The sequence below is a fragment of the Terrapene carolina genome, unplaced genomic scaffold (assembly GCF_002925995.2).
Source record: "Terrapene carolina triunguis isolate 2854851 unplaced genomic scaffold, T_m_triunguis-2.0 Scaffold18, whole genome shotgun sequence".
Classification (NCBI taxonomy): Eukaryota; Metazoa; Chordata; order Testudines; family Emydidae; genus Terrapene; species Terrapene triunguis.
The window spans coordinates 9,154,506-9,167,954 of NW_020664369.1; the positions used below are offsets into that span (position 1 = coordinate 9,154,506).

The window sequence follows — 13,449 nt, forward strand, 5'->3', positions numbered from 1 at the left end:
ATGAAATCGAGCAGTTTCTGTACATGAACTTTTTCTGGAGTGGCTTCATTCAGTGGACTGCCACTTCTGGGATCAGCAGATTAGCACTGAGTGGTTGACCAGGATAATGATGCAGAATTGGGATAATCAGCAGTGGTAGCAGAACTTCAGAACTCTATGGCTCTGATCTTGCAATTCATAGCACCTGTGAACACTGCTGTACCTGCATGCGTAAACTGCAGTATTGGCCTATGTTTATAAAGTACAGTGTAAATTTATGGTGCTATAGAAAGGACTATTAATAATATAATGCAGGGTATTATGACAGAATAAAAACAATGGTCCAGAGCTGTTACCCTGCACAAAGTGAAAAAAGATCCAAATCTATACTATATTGAATATATCTTCATAAGTTTCTGCATAAACTGATTTTATTCCAGCCAGTCATAACCCTACCTGTATATACTAATGGTACACAATCTACTTATATACCTGTGTGCAACCATGGTAAATTAAATGACTGCATAGTATGGGCACACCTAATTCCATTTTGCAAATTTCTACAGGTTTGAGAGATTGTCCCTATAGTAAAAATGAGAGTTTAAGTAACAAGGCTTTTCTATTCAGGCCAATGAAACCATTCATGGTTCAGGTGATAAAGAACCATATTAAGCTGTGGGGTACGGAGTTGCAACTCCCAATATTGCATGACACAGAATCTTTGATTTTTTTTATAATATTGCACAAAATGAATACAAACTCTATGCTTTCTAAATGTGTACCTACCAGGATTTATCAATTAATTTGTCAAAGAATGGATCTGATGAATTCGGCAATATTTTCAAGCTTTTTTCCATTACTCATCCAGCTCTAGTATCTATTCATGTATGATAATGCCACAACAAATGCATGCACATACACAGCGAGCAACATAACTTTACTGCCTCAGATATGCACTCTTTCCTAAAGTATGCAACAAAAATGTTAAACAATTTGTCTGAATACCAAACCATGTAACAGTCCCATATCAAGAAATCATATACCTACGTGTGTTCTAACTTGAATATTTACCTGCATACTTATCCACAAATTTACCTATAAATATCCATTTAAAAACCACAAATTGCTGTTCACTAAGCTGTGATCTAAAAATATTTGCTCATTTAAATAGCTAATTGTACATTTTTATAAAACTAACCCAGTATATAGTATTGATTAAAAAGTTCAACACAATAATTTAATATTTTAAAGGTTATTGTTAATGAATTAAATATCTGAAATAAACATCCATAATACAAAGTCCTAACCTAATAACCTTCCACAAATACAAAATTAGAAGGACTTAATTATTTAAACTCTGGTTTAAATAAATAAATAAACCAAGTATTTATTTAAAATCTTCTTTACAAATCCATATCATCTCTATTTTGAATATAAAAGAATAGTTTGCTCAGTCTGCCTTTTTCCTAGCATATGCATGAATGGATTTAATATTCTAAGTCTGACTTCTTTGACATTCCTAATTAAACAAACAAACCATTTTAATAAATGATTGTAATTGCTTTTAAACTAATATACATAAAATTAGCAGCAAACTAGAACAATCCAATATATAAGTGGAATATTTATAATTATAGACTTTGTCAATAATAAAGTGCACCAACTGTGCACATATCTGACTTGCAAGAGAAACAAGAATGCTAATCAGTTCATTAGAGGCTTCTAGGTTGTGATATTTAGCGACAGGATGTAATAGCTGACATGTCCATGGAGCATAATTGTACTCAGGATGAAAAATTGTTTCCAACAAAGCACCATCCTTCCTGTTTCAGATTTCCTGCTGGCTGCTTTTTATGAGCCGCATACCTTTCAAGACACCAGCATCATTCAACTTCCTCTGTCATAGAAATAAAAGTAAAGATAGGTCCAAACTTCATCATGCTGCGTAGGATTATCTAACCTTTACATCAAGCATCCTTTGCTTTAGTAATTTATTGTAGCTCCTGTTTTCCTGAAAGTGAGCTTCTTTAATTAGTGTGCTCACAGGCATTATCAGAAACCATACGCAAGTCTACTGTTCCTAAATTACTGCCTGTCTACAGGGAGAGTTAATAGGTGAGGCTAACTACTTCAGTTAACAGTATTTACTGATCAAAACAATAGTTAAAATGTCACATTTGGATATTCTAATATGGGAAAATAATTGGGAAAAATGGTCATGACGTGTTCTGTACCAACAAACTTATTCTAATGTCAAACAAGACTAAAACAGCCCACAATATATCTGACTTAAGGGAATCAAAGAATATGCTACTCCTATTACAATATACTATTTTAATTGCCTCTCAGAGTAGCAAAAATCACATTGGTGTCTAAATTATTAGTGGTCTCAAGGATAATGCTTTTTAATATATTGACTTATCAAATATTCATAATGTAACACAAATGTATCAAAATACATTAAAATAAATCCTTTATAAGAATAATCAATACTAATCCACCAAAAGAAAAGTAGCATGATTCTACTTCATCACATGCTTGTCTATTCTCAGAAGCCCATAATAATGGGAGCTATATAAAATCCTATTTAGTATTCTATGCCATTTTAAATTTGCTAGGAAAAGGTTTTACAAATAAAAATCCTCCCCAATTTCCCTGTTTCCTCAATAATTCTCACATTCTGATTGCTTGTTTTCCTCTTGCCACGTTGTATACGTCACATATTCCCTATCCACCACAAGTATCTAACACCAAACCCATTTGTTGCATAAAGCCAGCACCTCTAACAAAACATTTCAGTACATTAACTTTTAACTTAAAATTATTCTCGCTCTTGTCTCTGTGGGGGAAACTCTTCTGAATGGGAATGGAAGCAGTGTTATCCCTTGAGTCTTCAGACACTGAAACAGTAGCTCTGTGAAGGTGTGAACTACACCACTTATCTCCATGGTTAACTCCAAAGCATAAACATGATGTTAGAATTGTCAACACAGTTAACTATTTCAGTGTTTATCACTTTAACAGAAATTTCCAACTAATGTTAGTTTTTTTAGATTGAAACAAATGCTTCCCATCCTCTATCAGTTTAAAATGAATAGCTGAACAGAGGAGCCTTGCAGTACTGTGTGTCTTGCCCTTGAACCTCTGAATGAACTCTTACACAATGGAGTGACGAAAAAACGGTTACCTACCTTTTCGTAACTGTTGTTCTTTGAGATGTGCCAACGTACACAGTCATCAGAGATTTTTGCCTTAGCGGTATCCATAGGGTCGGCTGTGGGTGGAGGAGGATATAACATTAAAGAAGTTGTTGGACTCCTCCGCTAGAATCTTGACCTCCAAGTTCAGGTTGGTAGCCACCCTTTTGAGCAGGGCCTGGTGCTCCTTGAATTCATCGGGGGGAGGGAAGGGGGAAAGCTGCTTGTTTAGGTGGGGCCTGCTACCACTTTGTCCGGCGACAACGAAGACGACTGCACAGCAGAGGGAAGGGGTGGCTTCCCCTTGCTCATTTGGGGATGGATCCTTGGGCGTCAGGGTCCACTGTGTTGCCCCTGCATTGGATTCCGCACTGTGCTCCAACTTGGGTGCCGGCTGCAACTTGTTCAATTCAGCCTGGGAGGAATGGTGCGAGTACGGGACCAGCATAACAGGTACACCCCATGGGTTCCAGTACTGGCACTGAGTGGGCCATTGCCCCTGCCTCCACACTGCTGCCGCAGGAACCACACCGGTCTCGCAGGCTGGTGGTGATTCAACTTCTATAGGCGAGGGGCTGAACTCCACTTCAGGCTCAGACCACTGCCCTTCTGGTGACGAGGGCAGCGCCATAGATGCCTGACAGGGCCGGCTTTAGGCATCGCGGGGCCCGATTCGAAGGAGCTGCCGCCGAAGTCCCGCCACTGTCTTCGGTGGCAGCTCAATCGCTGCCGCGGAGGAAGGACCATCCGCCGAAATGCCGCCAAAGACAGCAGCAACGATTGAGCTGTCGCCGTCGAAAGTGCCGGGACTTCAGCGGCAGCTCAACTGGCTGCCAGTGCCTTCGGCGGCATTTCGGCGGAGGGACGTTCCTCCGCGGCAGCGATTGAGCTGCTGCCGAAGACAGTGGCGAGACTTTGGCGGCAGATCCTTTGGTACGTTGCGGGGCCCTCTTTGGGGCGCGGGGCCCGATTCTGAGGAATTGGCTGAATCGCCCTAAAGCCGGCCCTGATGCCTGAGTCTGTCAACTGCCCCTCGTCGGTGACCGGTGCTGCGACCAGGAACAATCCCGCACTGGGGGTATGGGGGAGACCGCCTAGGCAATGGTGAACTGTGCCATAGCGAACTCTGGCGGTGCCATGGGTACGAGGATTGATGTCACAATGCAGGTGTCCCATGCTTTGCAGGTAGATACATTGGCATCAGGGACCTGTGTCTTCTAATCAGGGATTGAGGCTGTGGTGCCAGGGTCCAAGGCTGTGGTGATGGGGACTGGTGCCTGCGGTCCAGGGATGAGGAACGCTCCGCCGCTTTAGGGGGCGGTCCCATAACCGGCTTTCCCATAGATGCTGGAGCCTTGGCTGGGTACATCACCTGGCTTTGCATCTGCGGTGCTGGTCAGCCTACTTGCTCTTTGGCCGCCGGGCCCGCTTCAGGCACAGATGATCCTACTAAGGGCTGGGACCCCCTGCCACTCCCAGGAGTTGGAGGCGGGTCCCTGGCTGGACTAGAGGGTCCAACTGCAGCGGTACACCTGAGCAGCTCCGGGGCAGGCACATGGCCCAACACAGGTCCTTTGCCTGAAGCCCCCTTTTTCTGCAGTGCCTCCTGCACAATGAACATGGCTTAAAGCCTGGGGAACAGGGCATGCCCTACTCTGAGGCGAAGTCCTAGCCAGGACTCTAACTCCTAAACAACTACTCTAACACTTAACTTAAAGATCTAAGTATCTATCAACTAACAACAAAGGAGACAAAACATACTGACTGTAAGAATCGCTAACACTCTTGCGATGCAAGACAAGATGCTCTGATCAACCATCACGCGTGGTCAGAAGGAAGTGAGAGGGCATAGGGTCGGCAGCACCTAATATACCAATGCATGAGCACTCAAGAGGGCGCTACAGCCGACCCTATAGATACCGCTAAGGCAAAAATCTCCACTGACTGCATGTGGGCACGCACACACCTAGAAGGAATCGACATGAGCAAACACTCGAAGAAGAAAAATGACTTTCTGTTCAGTTTCCTTGCTACTACTTAGTGTGGGGGAAAGGACCGGAAGACATAAGGTTTCACTAGGATTACTTACCCCCAACTCAGAAGAGGAAATTAGGAGGGCAAAAGGTGTTTCTCCTGAATTTTTGCACTTTGGCTGCAAAGAGTTGCTGTTGTGATTGAAAGTAGTTGTCTCTTTCTCTTCCTTAATCCTCCTGCTTTCTTGCCAGCTGTTTCCCTTATGGCAAAGAAAGCACTAGGAAGGGAGGCAAAAAGAGCAGCTACAGAGATAAGATATATGTAATAGAACATGGACATCAGCAGGTAGGAAGAAATGGATCCACTACAAGAGCCAAGTTTTCGCCTAAGGGGAAGAGGAAAAAATCAGAGCCATTACTTTTAAATAAAAAACATGAAAACATGGAGTTTTGTCAAAAACAAATGAGGCAGAAGCTGTCTTTATGGATGATGTGTTTCATAAGCTGAGACTATTAACGAACTTGAAAAACTTTGCAGGCCACCTATTCAAAAGTGGACAGAATCCCAATGGTAATATACAACTCAAAAAGAGCAAATACATCTAACTGTAATGGCCTTCTCCTATTTCTATGTTCTATATTCAAGGTGAAATAATACATGGCTTAGCACTCTCCTTATAGAAGTAGTTTTTAACACTCTGATTGTAATACATTCACCTTTTCACTCAGTAAAAAAAGTGTCCATGTTTTTATGTACAAAATTTAGAATCATTGCCATTAGGCAATGTTTTCATATTATGCATTACAGGTCAATTTTTGATTGTTCTGTATACTTAGTCTTTGAGGAAAAGAGAGTTAATGTTTTCAAATATGAATGCTGCAAACTAGACAAAGGTATGCAAATAAATTTGAAGTGTTAAGTAAACATTAGATAAGCCCTCATAAGATATTTAACTGTCAAAAGGATATAGACATCTTTGTCACAAACTTGTCATGGATATTGTCGGGAGGGGGAAAGATCTTCAAATCCTTCTCAAGCTGTTGAAGCTGCCTTTCCATCTGCCTCAGGTTCTTCTCCAGGTTTTCTGCTGAGACTAAAATATAATATATTCATTCTCTCAACATCTCAGAAAAGGACAACTAGTAAGAAATGCCTACTTGTAAAAGATTTTTGTTATACCAGTACCACACATCTAATTCTGAAATGGAATTGTATCAGATAATCACAGGGCAGGAATACTAGTTCATTGTGTAATATTTATTTTTTCTTAATTACACAATTTCCTCACTGTGATTGGTTGTATCCATTTTAAATAATCACTGCATTTTTTTCTCAACCATGCAGTATGCAAAGCTGTATATTCTGATTGGATCTTAATGGGTGTCAGCCAATCCAAAAGCAGGGTTTTGCATTAAAACCAAAAGTTTATTTTTAAATTACCTGTACTGTGAAAATACCAATCTCTCTTCTCTGATTAATGACTATAGTAAGAAAGTTCAAGATATTTCCTTGCAATAAAGTTGCTTGCCTTAGCTTCACAATTCTGAAGGAAAAAAAAAACCCTACTAATATTTACATGAAACAAGGAGAGAGGAGAGAATTCGAATCCCCAAATATAGAGAAAATAGGGCTATTAAAGAGCTGAAAGAGAATTTCCTTTAAATAAACAACCCAAATTTCTGACCCATTATTTCCCTCCCAATTCAGATCTGAAGCATGATGTAAACTAACACACATTTGTTATTCCGAGGGAAAGTGCCCTGCTAATCAGAAGGGAACAACAGGGTGTTTGGGAGAATGTTAAGAGGGATGAAATGAGGAGGGGGAGAGAGAGAGAGAGAGGAGAGATATAAAACCTGCACAAGTTTTACTTTATCAGGAACAAAACGTGAATTATCTTTCAATTGTTTGGCACCCTACTTTATATTTGGAACATTTAATTAAAAATGTCAGTACAGTAATGAGGATAGTTCCTGATAGCTTGGTAAATCATATCCTGGGCTCATATGAATTCGTGCAATCAAGGATATTGTTATCACATCATACACAGGAAGTAAGTAAACTTTAGTGAACATTCAAATGTTCTTCACAAAAATAAAAAGATAGATTATAAATAATATATTGAATATTAGTCTGGAAATATTGACATTGTAGAGTTTCTCATTATCAGTTTGTTACATTAATTACAAAACCTAAAATTACTTACTATACTTATTAGAATTTCATACACATTTTACCTATGCAGCTTTTGGGGTGAAATGCTGAGCCTACAGAAGTCAATGTGAATTTTGCCATTGATCTCAGTGAGGTCAGCATTTCAACAATGGAGTTTAATGCAGAGATGAATGGACTGAGAACGGTTCATAATACCCAGAAGTGATCAGAATATGGGACACATTCACTGGTTGCATATGCTTTCATAAAGAGTGGCATAGTCTCCCTGATGAATTATCATCACACATCCTCATCTTAGTGACTACTAAGTAATGATCACCAGTAGATGGGCTGATTAATACTGGTAGTTAGAGAGACTACAGCTCTGCTAAGTGTATATCTACACATAAACTGCTGCTACACATAAAGTGCTTCAGTGAAGACACTACCTATGCCAACGGGAGGGCTTCTCCAGTCATCACAGGTACTCCGCCTCCCTGAGATCCAGTAGCTAGGTTGACAGGAGAATTCCTCCATCGACCTAGGGCTATCTACACCAGGGTTTAAACATGTCACAGAGGAGTATGGATTTTTCACACCCCTGAGTAATGTAGTTATACCAACCTAATTTCCTAGTGCAGACCAGGCCTCAGTAATAATGCTGACATGCGTGTGAATTAAGCTCTGTCTCTTCACAAATTTTAGAAGCAGGAATATAATAAGTCCATAGTTAAATGCCATGTTATAGTTATGTATAGCAGAAGAATGCAGGCCTTCAGGGATAGACACAGAGTGAAGCAGACCAATCCAAGTAATCATCTCCTAGAAAAGCAATGTTTGATAAGATGCAGAGAAATTCCTCTGGACAGATTTAGGTGACCCTCCCAAACCACGAACATATCCAAGCAGTAGCTAACTTGAATTATTCTGATATATCATGACTTATCTTTCTCAGGACTTTGTTGAATTTAGTGAAGGGATGGGAAACAAAGGGAGGAAAGGTGTGAATGGAAACATCTCTCCTACAAAAAGATTATATGGAGTGGAAATATAGGGTCAGATTCTGTGCTATGTATCCAAGAGCAAAGAATCTGCAGCCCAGAACTAAAGCCACCTTTGCTCCCTCTGAATCCCGGACTGTTCCAGGGCCTGAACAGCCCACTGACAATACAGACCGGGGGTTAAGGCGGGGGGTGTCCTTCCAGGGGTTCCCTATTAAGTAGAGTACTGCTTACAATCTCTGCAGCACTATGGACATGCCCTTCCCACCTGCCTCTGGCACACACCTCATGCTGCAGCTTGCAAATGTGACCTCTGGAGGCAACCATATGTCTGTCTACCACAGTTCCTTTGCCAGGGGAATTGTACCCCAGAGGGTTACATGGGTTTTCAGGACCTGTTATACCGTTTTGACTCTTTTATGTGGCATAAAGGGGCTGAAGTAAGAGTGAAAATCTCACCCATAGGGTCGCTTCCTTCTCTGAAACAAAACAGAAGATATTTGAACTGCTCCCTAGAAACAAACCTTCTCTTTAGACAACCACATTTTAGAAAAATGGAATCCAACACCTAGTGTAACAGAGACCACTGATGACGCATGAAATTAATTCAGCCAACCTGGTACTCCATTCACCTCTTTTAGCTCATAAATACTGGAAATAAATAAAATAGCACATAGAATAATTCAGAGAATGCCAAAATATATTATTGACATAGTACAGGAAAACAGAGCACACTAGGTATCTGAAGTAAAATATAGCTGCAGAACTATTGAGAAGATTTCTCTCAGAATGACAAAGGAATTAATACTAATAATTAAAAAAAAAAACAGCCATTGCCTGTCAGATAGTCTAGAGCTCCAACACAATGACGAGGATAAGTATTTCAGAGACAAAGAACCCAAAAAGATACAAAAAAAACACCCCACAACGGCCTGAGATGTCCATTAGCAGCAACATGATAAGAGCTGGTTGGATAAAAGTGACTCACTGAACACATTAGAGGGAAGGGTCTGCCAAAACAGAATTCACTTTCACGTTCTGCTAGGATAATTTTTTCCCTCAGGGACAAGGGGAATGTGTTCTTTTCTGGCTTTCCTGCTCTTTATCTCACTCTACCACTATCTATACTAACTGTTGTTTCTAAAATCTTAACGATCTGCCAAATCTCTTACAATGTCACTCCTCTGAACCCTTGTGGTGGTTTGCCCTTACCTTCCACATTCAGTTTATGCTTTTTCAACTTCAAGGAATTTTAAATCTTCACAACCAACCTTCCCTGTGTCATTTACTCCCATTCCCTTCCTGTCACCTAAAGCTCCTCTTAAGATTCAATTGTGAATAGTCCATTTGAGTCCTTCCTCCTCCCTACTTGGAGAGCTCCCTCCCCTCCCTCTTTTGTCCACCAAATTATCTCATACTTCTCTCCTCACTCAAGTCACTGCTTAAGGTACAGTACCTTTCAACAATAACCTACCACTTATAGAATATATACAGTAACTTAAAAAAAAAATTGGACCACTTGAAAATTGATCCTTCAACTTACATATTCTATATTTGAACAGCATTATCTAATTTATACTGTATATCCCTTGAGAAAAGCTCTGTATATCCCTTGAGAAAAGCTTCCACTTCATTTGTTGAGCATCTAGAACATGGTTGGTTCGCAAGAAGTGATGAGCATGTACAGCTAAATTATTTGGACAGGGCAGGGGGAAAATGAGAATGTTATTTCCACAGTGTATTTGAAACATTTCTCTGCTATTCTGGAGAAGTTCAGGACTGTTGTAATAAAGCACAATCTTAACATTTTAACTGCCATTTAATGTGTTCACTTTTTAACTCACCCGCCATTTTCTCAATATTAAAGGTCTGATTCTATAAGAAGATGGAAAAAATTATGTGAAGTGGATTTTTCAGTTACAAATATAGAGTGATTCATTGCATATTTTAAAATTATTAGTTACAAAATGGTGCAGTAAATGGTAACCTCAAGGGTTAGAAATAATAAAAGGCTATTTGTCTTATACCCTGAAATAGCAAAGCATCATCATTTGTACGCTAAGTGTTTAAAAATGAAACAGAACCTTTAGGTTCATAAACAAAATGTAATTATTTCTGTTATTAGCAGTCAGATATCTTAGAACATAAGAACGGCCGTACCGGGTCAGAACAAAGGTCCATCTAATCTAGTATCCTGTCTACCGACAGTGGCCAATGCTAGGTGCCTCAGAGGGACTGGACCTAACAGGCAACGATCAAGTGATCTCTCTCCTGCCATCCATCTCCATCCTCTGACAAACAGAGGCTAGGGACACCATTCCTTACCCGTCCTGGCTAATAGCCATTAATGGATTTAACCACCATGAATTTATCCAGTTCTCTTTTAAACGCTGTTATAGTCCTAGCCTTCACAACCTCCTCAGGTAAGGAGTTCCACAAGTTGACTGTGTGCTGCGTGAAGAAGAACTTCCTTGTATTTATTTTAAACCTGCTGCCTATTAATTTCATTTGGTGACCCCTAGTTCTTGTATTATGGGAATAAGTAAATAACTTTTCCTTATCCACTTTCTCCACATCAGATTTTATAAACCTCTATCATATCCCCCCTTAGTCTCCTCTTTTCCAAGCTGAAAAGTCCTAGCCTCTTTAATCTTTCCTCATATGGGACCTGTTCCAAACCCCTAATCATTTTAGTTGCCCTTCTCTGAACCTTTTCTAGTGCCAGTATATCTTTTTTTGAGATGAGGAGACCACATCTGTACGCAGTATTCGAGATGTGGGCGTACCATCGATTTATATAAGGGCAATAATACATTCTCAGTCTTATTCTCTATCCCCTTTTTAATGATCCCTAACATCCTGTTTGCTTTTTTGACTGCCTCTGCACACTGCGTGGACATCTTTAGAGAACTATCCACGATGACTCCAAGATCTTTTTCCTGACTTGTTGTAGTTAAATTAGCCCCCATCATATTGTATGTATAGTTGGGGTTATTTTTTCCAATGTGCATTACTTTACATTTATCCACATTAAATTTCATTTGCCATTTTGTTGCCCAATCACTTAGTTTTGTGAGATCTTTTTGAAGTTCGTCACAGTCTGCTTCGGTCTTAACTATCTTGAGCAGTTTAGTATCATCTGCAAACTTTGCCACCTCACTGTTTACTCCTTTTTCCAGATCATTTATAAATAAGTTGAATAGGATTGGTCCGAGGACTGACCCTTGGGGAACACCACTAGTTACCCCTCTCCATTCTGAGAATTTACCATTAATTCCTACCCTTTGTTCCCGGTCTTTTAACCAGTTCTCAATCCATGAAAGGACCTTCCCTTTTATCCCATGACAGCTTAATTTACGTAAGAGCCTGTGGTGAGGGACCTTGTCAAAGGCTTTCTGGAAATCTAAGTACACTACGTCCACTGGATCCCCCTTGTCCACATGCTTGTTGACCCCTTCAAAGAACTCTAATAGATTAGTAAGACACGATTTCCCTTTACAGAAACCATGTTGACTATTGCTCAACAGTTTATGTTTTTTCTATGTGTCTGACAATTTTATTCTTAACTATTGTTTCAACTAATTTGCCCGGTACCGACGTTAGACTTACCGGTCTGTAATTGCCGGGATCACCTCTAGAGCCCTTTTTAAAATATGTTTACTCCACATTTCTCTATTATAGATCTACAATATAACTATTTAAGTTAGCTTTCTTATCTGAAAATATTAATTATACCCTGCTCTCACACAGTCCATTATATATTGAAAACACTGTACAAACATGAACTTAATTAATTCATCACCATATCCCTGTGTGTCAGGAACAAGTAGCGCTATCCCCACCATTTTACAGCTGTAGAAACAGAGCAGTGAAAATGACTTGCTAGGACGAGTACAAATTGATATTAAATAATCAAGAGTTTTTGGTTCTCAGTACTGTGGTTTAGCCACTAAACAACATTTTTATACAGAATTTAACTAGATAAACTTTCCAATTTAATGTTCATTCTAAAACTCCCTGTAAGATTAACTTTTGCACATTTTTCTAAATTAATTCTCAATGTCAGAAGACTGTTTAGAGGTAGATGGACAATCATACAAAGATTTGGGTTCAAAAAGTTTCAAAATCAATCTCTAGCACTATGTATTTCAATATCAAATTACCCCACATAGTGAAATACGTGAAAATGGGGACTTCGTTAACTTGCACAAAAAGTACACTTTTCCTGTTTGGAGTTTAAGTTCAGCATTGAACTTAGTTCAACATTATATTTGTATGTATATATATGTACACTTTATATTTCTATATATTTCCCAACATGCCAGCTATTGATTGTTTAATGATGTATATGTTAACTGCAAAAATATTAAATTACATAAATTGTGAAATACAAATATTTCAATCTGTTCTCAAACTTTGCCAGAGAGCTTCTTGTCTCAAATACTAAAATTTTCAAAGAGCTTCCTTGCTTGGTCTGTTAAGATCTGAAAGTGTGTTTACATAGGGCATAAATGGCAACTTGCTGGAGCGAGGGAAGGGGGGGGGGTGAGAGGGGGCGAGAGAGAGAGAGAGAGAGAGAGAGAACTTTTTTGCCACCAAATGATTTTCAAAATAGCCTCCTAGGTCCAAGGAATGGCTTTCAGCTGTTTATTACTTTCAAAATAAGTAACAGTTTTGTTTTTAAATCCTTCAGTAAGAATATCTGCTTCGTATGCTTTACTGCTGAAGCGACCTCCTTGTACAACTACTGCATATGTGGAAGAATACCTAACCTGCAAAATCCAATTTTTCCTTGCATACATTTAATAACAGCACATGGCAGATTTCCTTATGGCAGATTATCCCATTGCCCAATTGGTCTCTCAGCAATTAGTTTCTATTACATTTAAAATTATCTTCTTCTATTTCTGGATATCTGATTCTCAACTTTTGTCTCCTTTTGACCACTACAAAAAATTTATCTTCTACTCTTTTATTATTGCCTCAGAGGCATATAGAAACTTTTGCCACTATTTAGTGAATTGCACAAATAAAATTCTGTAGTGTCTGAAGTGCTTCTTGGGACTCTGAAGCAATTCCATTGCATTTTCTCAACTATTATATGGCCTGATCAAACGCCCACTGAAATCATTGCAAGCTTTCCC

At 39.4% G+C, this 13,449-nt stretch overlaps 1 protein-coding gene across 1 annotated transcript in view; it reads right to left on the reverse strand.

Moving 5' to 3' along the window:
• LOC112113274 (protein diaphanous homolog 3-like) overlaps positions 1–13,449 on the reverse strand; it is a 470,784-nt gene that overhangs the window by 161,076 nt on the left and 296,259 nt on the right. The window contains exon 20 of the mRNA XM_026652145.1: positions 6,119–6,243. Within this exon, the coding sequence (XP_026507930.1) occupies positions 6,119–6,243 (125 nt within the window). The remainder of the gene's footprint in view (positions 1–6,118; positions 6,244–13,449) is intronic.